Genomic DNA, 9,925 nt, shown 5'->3' with positions numbered 1-9,925 from the left:
TGCAGACCAGACCTAGAACAAGATTTATCTAAATTAACCAAAAGAAGAAACAGTAAAGAAAAGGAAATCTTTTTCCTGTACATTAGAACTAGCATGTAAAGCATGGCACTAACAAGTTTGAGATTTAAGGCTAAAGTAATGAGGAGATGTCAGTAAAACAAAAGGTTCTCTGAGGCTGCAAGAACACAGTGAAATTAGGCAATATCAGTTCCCTGGTGGTTCACTCAAGTGACAGCCCACGACCTGCTAAACATTCTCCCAGGCTTCAATATTTTGAGTCACTTCTTACATCCCACCATGCAAATTTTCATATACTTTCAAGCAACCACAGAAATTGGAAGAATTAGAATATACTGAATATCACACAAATTCAGCACAAACTAAATTCCAGTGAATGACTATTTCAAAGCAGTTATCTATAATCTGGAAAATTTACAGCAAAGGTAGTTGAAAAAATCAAGGCTAAAACCTTCTAAGAGATTTTTTCGAATTGAGATCATACATTCCCCTAATTCCTGGATTGCTGGAGTGCTAAACTTCTTGGAAATGCCAATGACCTGCCGATATTTTGTTGTATTAAATCAAGCATGAGCATTAGAAGAAATTATTTTGTTGTATTAAATCAAGCATGAGCAAGAGAAAAGAGTCCATTCCAGTAATGAAACGTCAGAGGTTTAAAAATGTAATGGATGGAAACAAAAAGAAGACCAGGAAAAAAAAAGGAGAGTTATTACAAAACATAAGGAAATAGATCAAGCTAAAGTTGTTAGTGTGCTGACAAAGGAAAATATTCCAACAATGAAGAATAGCGGTTATGTATTTTGATAAAATTTGTACTTCAATATATGGGTTTCAGTTTAAGTTAGTTGCTAGGTTAGGGGACTAAAAAATATCATGGTTTTTTCTATGGTCCTGAATTAATAAATTCGGGAATAATACCTAATTATCATATAACTGCTATGAGTCAGGTAAACCTGCTATAGCAGGTTAATGCTACTCGTTTAAATCATACTAGAAAATAATTGCAAATTTTGGGTGATTGGTTTAGCAATTTACCAATAATTGAGAGACTTTTAATCCAAGGATGGATAATTTATTTGTTTCAATCCAAGGGCCTTACAGCTTTTCAGGATAGGTTCCAAAAATTTTCAATCGGGCCACTAGAACAGCCAAAATATCATGGCTACAATAGTTGTGACAATTTTTTATTATAATATCATCCAGGAGCTATTTTCTCTTTGTTCATACCCTCTATCTCCTCGTGGTTCAGAAGACTTTGCCACATGATTGACAAAATTAACAGCCATGCACACACTTACGCTGAATGTCAAGTGCCATCCTAGAAGTTCACTTTTCTCACTTCCTAAAACTAGCCAGAAAGGCACTTTCAACCAACCTAGCACTTAAATACCTTTTTTTTCATGCGAATTTTATTTAAGATAAATTTTGCAAAGGAAATGATTTTGAAACATCAACAGATTTCACATAACACTTCCTTCATTTTTGTGTATTTTAGTGAACTATTTTTAAAAATTGGTGAGCAAATAGTTCCTAGAAAAAAGAACTCTGATTTGTGTCGATGCATGAGTTTCTCTCATTCAAGGAAGTTCTTGCTCAATCAAAGACATGTGAGAAAACCTTGTCTTGCTCCGTGAATCATCAGCTTCCCCCTCCCCTCCCCACCCAAATACACTACCAAGAAATAAATGAGGGAGAAAAGCTCAATGCATTATTAGCTACCAACTTTTCGACACAATTATTTCACTTTCCACCAATAACCCCAACACTCTTTATAGCTTAGACCCTTCTGTTTACTTCATTTAGAAGCCAACAATATTTATCAACACTCACATTCCAATCCTAGAGTTAAATCAATCGTACAATCACCACAATACATAGTGCAAACAGTTTAAATAAAACTGAGTTATTTATACAAGATGCAATTTCACAATTCAGGATCAACTAACATAATCATAAGCCCACACCTTTGGGGAAAAAAAGAAACGATTCGAAGTTCAATTGTCAATGACGGTGAAGAGCATCAGTCATCGAGATGGTTCATGCACAGAATCAAATTTAATGATTCTCTGATATTAATCCATTCTATCTTGTATTTAAGAATAGGGAATGAGAAAGGACATACAGAAAAAGAAAAGGTTTAATTCAGAACATACATCAAGAATACACTGAAAAGTCATCTCTCTCCTGCTCATCCACTCCCCTGCATATAAAAAACAAAATAATTTTGTATAATAAACAGGAGGATGAAAAAATCCTTCAATTAAAGTATATGTCAGAAAGAATTTGTATGAGTGACCCTCAAAAGCTTGAGATTTTCCCCCCAATTAACTGCACCAAAAAGATACGAAAAGATGAAGACTTTTGTATCAAATCAGCTACGTAATCCATCATATTTACCAATGAAAAGTTCCACTAGTGAAAAAAGCACATGTAAAGTTTCATTTATCAAATGTTCATGTCCATCTTGAAGAAATCAAATTGCAAAGATGGAAAACTTCCACAAAAAATGCTTCACTTGGTCAATGAATGGTCTCATTAGTGCAACTCTTGGCCATTACATGCTCTGTTAGGCAAAACCATCTACTAATCAAAGAGAAGCTGTAAACCACCACCAAATAGCACATGCCTTAGCATGCTGTTCTTAGAGTCACCTAAACAATAAACTAGAAGCCCATAGGAAGTACAAAATATTCTGTGCTATGATGAGGAACCGAATCCACACGCCCATCCCCATTTCTGGAATACATGTGAAGAGAAATCTTGAAGTCAGAGCACTTTATCTAATCATTGCTACTACAAACTTGACCGGTTGGCCTTCAGAGATTTATTTACGAAAGTCTTCTGATTTGGCAGGGATGCAATAAGCTTTCTAGGAATGCTGTTAGTAGATGGAAAGGCAGTACTAGGAAGAAACCCAAAAAAATTGCAATCCACAAGTGGAAATCAACAGAAAAATTTGTCTCCAGAATGAACAGGGCAGTGCTGTTGATGGCAATGAAGCCTACTAACCTATGAAAATACATTGGTTATATAAACCCCAGAAACAAAACCTAATTATAGTGCAGTTTTACTCTTTAACACTAACATTCAACCACACAATGCTAGCAATATATGGTAGAAATCTTCAATCATCTGTCTGTTTATTTACAAAGGCTTGCCATGTGCAAACATAAGCATATCAAAATTTTCGCAACATGCAAGAAATATCAAAAACTATATCTGGAAGAAAGCTTCTTTTTCTATCCTGAATTCTCACACGAACAAAATGGCATGTATTTTTAAGATTACAACATTATTATTCATAGAAAATAATGTAATAGTTTGTACCTCCAATATAACTTTGGCTTCATGGTCGAATGCTTTGCAGAGAATCTCGTAACTCTTCTCAAGACCCATCTGTGCAACGAATAAAGCTCCTTATAACAGAGGGGGTAAACATAAATTGTAGATACTGTACATAATGTAATCAATAATTGCATACCAAGGGATCAACTCTGGATGGTGAAATGCTTGATATTGTGTATCTGCATAGAAATGATATTGACTGATGAATAAAAAAAATCTTAAAAACCATTTTTTGTGGCAGAAATGATAAAGAAAAATCATGGATTGGTGGGGAAATGGTTAGTAGCCTAGGAAGGAAAGAGGTTTCTTCTGGTTTCTAATTTCCATTAGCATCCAAGTATACTCATTACTATTGCATTTTATCTAGCAAATGAGTGGAACTCAACTTAGATACTCAGAGCTAAATGTCACAAAATTTAAGAGATCACTACGATAACAGTATTTCGAGTAAAAGACAAACCTCAGCTTACTTCTGTAGAAATTCATGGCTACTGCATTCGCTTTTTGAACTGTTAATACTACAGCACCCATGCAGCTCTACAGAAGATGAAATGAGTAAATTAAATCTCAAATATGAAGCACAATTAGCATCTAGAAGATTTAATTCTGAGGTACAAAGTAAAGATACTAGAGATTTACATGGCGGGGGAGAAGGATAGTTCATATTACTTGTATGCTGTTCAATTAGAAAACCTAGAAACATGGGTGTTTTCATATATCTCATTAGTTATTCACAACAATTAAAGAGCTACAAGAAAGAGCATTCAGCACCTTGCGAGCAATAAGCTCAATTAGTTGCATAAGGAATTTCCCCAATCCCTTCCCTTGGACATGAGACTCGAGCTGTATTTCATACACATAAAGAACAGGTATATCTTCCTCAAGAGTAAAGCGATAATGTACAAATCCAACCAAGGGGCTTTTATCTAACTTCATTGAAATTTCATCAACACTAGCATTTGGAGCCTCGTGAACAAATATATAACGCGCTTCTGAAGCAACCATGTCCCTACACTTCACCTTTTCTTCTGATGACCACTCAGGACCAAACGCCACCTCCATATTGACCTGTAAATTTCAAACAATTTAGGCAATTCCACAATGGTACTAACATAGAATCTCCAACTGACATATTTATAGAGCACGTGCAATATGAGATCACAGAAGCCCAAAATAACAAAAACAATAAGACTCTTAAACTCATTTTATTTTATTTTTTACCTTAAGGAGGTTTTGAATGTACCGCTTTACAGAAGAGGAAAGTTTATCCCCACTTCCAGATTCTAAAAACACAGACAGACCTAGTAATCAAATCATGACAGGGATTCAGCTTTCAAAAACATAGAATTTGTAAACAAAAGGAACCAACATGCTAAAATCTAATACTAAATAAATACAGTAAATCAGCCAATTCAATCATCCAATAAAAATGCACTCATAAAAACCAAGTAAAGAAATACAAAAAAAAAAAAAAAAATCAACCATATGAACCAATTTTGAGCAAGGAACCAAGGATTATACCGTTTCTATTGTAATGACAAAATGGTTGGAAATAAACAAGATGGTCCTTCTCAGAAGATGCTGCTTTTATCAATTCATCAATTGCCTTCTTCTTTTCCAGTATCTAAATAAATAAAAAGAAAAAAAGAAAGACTGAAACTTTACATCTCAAAATCCCTTAAAAGAAAAGAAAGAAAGCCTTTTTTTCGTGTTGTTTTTTGGGTTATACCTCTCTGCGTTTAGCCCTCTTTTCTCTGCTGCTAACAATGTTGCTGTGGCTCGCCACCCCCCTCGACTCCATTATTTTTCTGCAGCTCCCCTCAAAGCTCACACTCCACAATTTAATTACCATCTTTCAGGTAAACTTTATCTTTATCCCTATAAATTCATTAATATCCACTCTTAACCCTATATTTTAAGATTTCCTAATGTTACCCTTGTAGTTTCCAAAATAATTCAAAAATTCCCCAAACCATTAAATAGCCAACTTTTGAATTTGGTTTTTTATTTTTTAAATATTATTTTTTATTGTAAGATATTTTAATATATATTTAGACCCCGTTTGTTTTTACGTTTCAAAAACGCTTTTGAAAAAATTTGAAATTTTTTTATTTTTTTCTTACTTCAAATTAGTTTTTATTTTTAGATCGTTTTGATTTGCTGATGTTAAAGATGATTTTTAAAAAATTAAAAAAAAATATTTTAATGTATTTTTCGAGTAAAAAATACTTTGAAAAACATCCACATACTCAAACATCCTATTAAATAAATATATGAGAGAAAATAAGGAAAACATAATAAAAATATGAAATTAGTGGGGTTTTGTTAGTTATTTAGTTAGTTGTGGCTAAATGGAAACATTTTGAAAATATAAGGATAACAATGGACAATTTTAAAATAGAGGGATAGAAGTAAAACCCTTAAAACCGAGAAACCTTAAAAGTTCAGAGGTCTTTAAACCTCTCGTATCTTTGCCACCCTTCTGTCTCTCTGAAGTTTTTGTCTGCCTGAAAGACACGGCCATGGCAATGATCGAGTTTTCACAAGAATGGAAGTCAGGATTTCCAATAGACACTGTGTCTAAAGCGCCACTCTTACTCTCAAAACAAACCTCAGAATCCCTTATTGGTCCACTTGTCTTCAACCCAATCCCTGAATCATTGGCACACCTCTTTACCTCTCCTGCTCTCTCTCCTCCTCTTCTAAACCCACCACCCCATCTTTCTCTCACAAGATTTATCTCCACTTCAACACTCGCTGACTCTCCTCTCCCTCTCTCTACTGCTTCCTCTATTGCCTTTTCTTTTGGCCCTCAAGATCTACACTTTTCTTCTCCTTTGTTAGCTTATAATAGACTCCAGTTCCTTAAATGCCCACATGATGATACTGTTGTTGTGTTTTTTTCCACTGGGACTAATCTTGACCGAGTTGGGTTTTTGTTACTTTCTGTTAAAGATAAGAGCTTGGTGGCTACTGGGGATCAAAAGGGTGGGATTTTTACTGCTAGTAAGAGTTTGGGGTCAAAGATTGTGAGGGTCTTAGTGAACCCCATTGAGGATGATTCTTTTTTGAATGGTAATTATTCCTTTTCTGGCTCTTTTGGTTATTTGTTAGTTTATACTATGTATTCTGTGAATTGGTTCTGCGTTAAATATAGTGAAAGTATGAAAAGGCCTGTTTTGAGTTATTTAGGTTGTAAGAATTTTAAGAGTTGTGGAATTGCGAGTGCTTGTTGGAGTCCTTATATAAAAGTTCAGAGTGTGGTTTTGTTGGAGAATGGTACATTATTTTTGTTTGATTTGGAAGCCGATTGTTCTGATATGTATTTTAGGGGTACTAAATTGAAAGTTTCGTGGGGTGATGAAGGTAAGTTAGGAGATGGTAAATGGTTAGGGTGTGAGTTTAGTTGGCATTGTAGGGTTTTGATTGTTGCACGGTCAGATGCTGTTTTTATGATTGATTGGAAATGCGGTGGTTTTGATGTGACTTGTTTAGCAAGGATTGATATGTTTAGTGCATATGCTCTTAGTGAAAAGGAACGGTTCCTAGCTATGTCCAGGGCAGTTTCGGATAGTCTTCATTTTGTTTTGGTTTCTGAAACTATGTTAGTTATTTGTGATGTGCGCAAGCCTATGATACCATTGTTGCAATGGGCACATGGTCTTGATAAGCCATGTTTTATTGATGTGTTTAGATTGTCTGATTTGAGGTCCAACTCAAGGGATGACACACATGACTGGGCGAATTCTTCAGGTTTTGGCATTATTTTGGGGTCATTTTGGAATTGTGAATTCAGCCTCTTTTGCTATGGACCATCCTTTCCTCCTCGTAAAGGGTCCTTCGCCTTGGAAATTTCTAAATTTTCCAGTTGTTTATACGCTTGGGACCACCCTTCAGGTCTCATGTTATCAGGTGATGATTGTCAACGTGGAGATTGCCTTGTAAGAGAACAGTTTTGGAAGGAAGCTCTTCCTGAATGGACTGATTGGCAGCAGAAAAAAGACATAGTGTTGGGCTTTGGTGTTTTAAGCAACGATCTCTCTTCATTGTTGTTTGAGCCTGATGAATTTGGTGGTTTTGTTTTAATTAGATTGATGTCATCAGGAAAGCTTGAATCACAGAGATATTGTGCCTCATGGGAATTGGTTAAAAATATAGAAGTGGCTCAAAGAGATCCAATGCTGCATTCAGAAGACAACTTACTTTACTTCATGGGTGATGAGGAATACAAGGTCCCTAGAAAATTTAAGTATTTTGAACTGAACTATCTACATGCACATTTGAATGGCAACCTTTCTCAAGTTCTCGATTCAAACATGGCAAAGCCTTGTGAGTGTCCTCATGAGAAGGAATTGTTCAGCCTAGAATTTCATGAAGTATTGTGCAAGAAGCTGAAAATTTGTGGGTTTGGTCAATTTAGAACATCCCCTGCCATTACAGTTACATTTAATGACATAAACTTGCCAACAAGCATCCATGAGGTAGCTTTGAGGAGAATGTGGGCTGAATTGCCAATGGAATTCTTGCAACTCGCCTTTTCCAGCTATTCTGAATTGCATGAAGTACTTTTGGATCAGAAAAGGGTTGCTTTGGAATTTTCAGTTGTTCCAGAACTACCTCAATTACCACCATTTTTCTTGCGGAAGCCTTCAAACCACAGCAATAGGTGTTTACGTAAAGTGCAAAGTAGTGATGCCCTTGTGGGTCCAGCTCTTCCTCTCCCTATTTTGTCTACACTTCATGAGCTTCGTAATGGTTGTCCAAATTCACAGGAAGAAACAGGCGGATTTTCATCAGAATCAGAACTTAGTGTTCGATGCAATGAAGTTATGCAGGTGGCCAAGGAAGTGGCTGTTTCAGATTCCACAACCAAGCTTCAGGATGATAATGCTATATCCCTTGATGATGACAGAGATGACTTTTTGGATCATTCTGAAAAACCAAAGTCTTTCCTTCTATACCATCCAACTGCATGTCAGCTCTCTTTTCAAGTTCACAAAGAGGATAATTGTGTGTATCAGAATGACAAGTTTGCTTCCATGATTACAAAAGTGCATGAGAAACAGTCACCTCATCCTGAAAAGGTGGAAACTTTCAAACTAGAATTCTTTGATGATCTGTGCCCAATCGACTTGAAATTTGATGCTCGTGAGGTGAAATTTAGTTCACAAGAGTCGAAAATTTCAAATTTATTGAAGAAGAATTTTTCAAAATGGCAAGAGGAATTCACTCCTTATCGGGAATTTTGTTCCCGATTTACATCCCCTCGTGACAAGATGGCCTAATGTAAGATTTCTATTGATTGCAATTTCTACTGCTTATTTCTTCAATTATGGTTATTTTGGTTTCTTATAAGTTCATCCCTTTTCCCTTTAATTTTACTTTTTAAAACGTCTATCCAGCTGATGCTTGCAGACTGCAAACATTATTGTATAGTTTCTTTTCTCTTTTTTTCTCCCGGGAGCTGGTTCTTCTCATACTTGGTCTGATGAACACAGGTTTGTGATCTGTGCATAATGCTCCACTTGCAAGTTATGTTATACTGATTCTATAGTTTGATGATTTTCTTGCAATTCCATGATTTACAAATAGCGGGTGAGCGGTGATTTTGCGAAGCAGCTGAACTGAATTCGCATCAATTTAAGGCCTTGAATATCGATGATCATTCTTCCAGTTTGATTCATGTTTTTCTCATACGTGACTTGTGCAATCCTCAAGGTAACTGTGAGTATGAAATAGAAAAAGTCTATGGATAAAATCTGCACTCTATAACCGAGAAATTACTTGATCAAAATTTTTTTTTTAGACATCGGTGCAATATCCTTTTTTGTGTGTGTGAACCAATCAAGGATTGGAATTCAGAAATGCTAACATTAATTGACTGAAAAATCAGAAAAATTCAAATTGTAAGATAAAATAGTGAAAGCATTTTTACTGAATCTGCTTTTTCAGTTGTTTAACCTACGATAATTGTATATGCAGGTTCCAGTTCAACAGGTGAACTTTCTGGACTAGCCATATTTGCAGGTTGTACACCTGGTCCGTTGAAAGGCCATGTATTTCAGTTTTAGTTGAAAATATTGTGTTTGAGGATCTATACTTTGACATAGTATCAGTTTGTAGGATGGTTATGGCTCATCATGGAACCTCAACTTATTGAAAGAGGAGGTATCTAGTCATGAGATTGACATAGCAAGATGTTCAGTTCCACTGAACTTTTTACGTTGTACATACCCCCAATTAGTTTATAGAGTCTCAATTCCAAGGCTTCTGAATCTGTACATACTATAGGATTCGAGAATTCCTCGCCTGGCTATCTTGGTGCTTCTACCATTGAAAGGTTGGTGCTGTACTTAATTCCAGTTTATTTTCAGATGATTACAGTAGGATTTCAGGTCACCCTGATGTGCATTATGGAGTACAATATTGAGTTAAGTGCTGACATGCTATGACTTTTCCGTTTGCAATCCTGACCGTAATAGTAAAAGACCTTTGAGAAATGTATCATCTATCTGCTTAGTTACATTAATATGGTTGATGCTAAGTTATTTGGTTATAA

The 9,925-nt window shown here is 35.6% G+C and overlaps 2 protein-coding genes across 8 annotated transcripts; one reads left to right on the top strand and one right to left on the bottom strand.

Annotated features, from left to right (window-relative positions):
- Positions 1–315: 315 nt before the first annotated feature.
- LOC7485183 (uncharacterized) lies at positions 316–5,253 on the bottom strand. Of its 5 annotated transcripts, XR_002976983.2 has the most exons (10): positions 5,096–5,253; positions 4,888–4,990; positions 4,588–4,667; positions 4,138–4,434; positions 3,827–3,903; positions 3,503–3,545; positions 3,349–3,417; positions 2,175–2,221; positions 1,968–1,985; positions 316–557 (listed from the first exon to the last, which is right to left on the bottom strand). XR_002976983.2 is itself a non-coding variant. In XM_024582140.2 (9 exons), the coding sequence occupies exons 1-8, from the start codon at positions 5,216–5,218 to the stop codon at positions 2,210–2,212; spliced, it is 804 nt and encodes a 267-aa protein (XP_024437908.2). In that variant the 5' UTR covers positions 5,219–5,253; the 3' UTR covers positions 316–557; positions 2,175–2,209. The 5 variants fall into 5 exon arrangements, 4 of the variants coding, with proteins under 4 accessions (XP_024437908.2, XP_024437909.2, XP_052301733.1 ...); XM_024582140.2 differs by lacking the exon at positions 1,968–1,985; XM_024582141.2 differs by lacking the exon at positions 316–557 and having other exon boundaries at positions 1,897–1,985.
- A 563-nt stretch (positions 5,254–5,816) lies between these two features.
- On the top strand, positions 5,817–9,925 carry LOC7454009 (uncharacterized). Of its 3 annotated transcripts, XR_008056995.1 has the most exons (4): positions 5,817–8,652; positions 8,769–8,864; positions 8,959–9,084; positions 9,349–9,925. XR_008056995.1 is itself a non-coding variant. In XM_052446102.1 (2 exons), the coding sequence occupies exon 1, from the start codon at positions 5,889–5,891 to the stop codon at positions 8,649–8,651; it is 2,763 nt and encodes a 920-aa protein (XP_052302062.1). In that variant the 5' UTR covers positions 5,817–5,888; the 3' UTR covers position 8,652; positions 9,349–9,925. The 3 variants fall into 3 exon arrangements, 1 of the variants encoding a protein (XP_052302062.1); XR_008056994.1 differs by having other exon boundaries at positions 5,817–8,864; XM_052446102.1 differs by lacking the exons at positions 8,769–8,864; positions 8,959–9,084.

Source organism: Populus trichocarpa, chromosome 12 (assembly GCF_000002775.5).
Source record: "Populus trichocarpa isolate Nisqually-1 chromosome 12, P.trichocarpa_v4.1, whole genome shotgun sequence".
NCBI lineage: Eukaryota > Viridiplantae > Streptophyta > Magnoliopsida > Malpighiales > Salicaceae > Populus > Populus trichocarpa.
The sequence above is the reverse complement of the archived record's forward strand: the minus strand, read 5'-3'. Positions and strand labels throughout refer to the sequence as shown.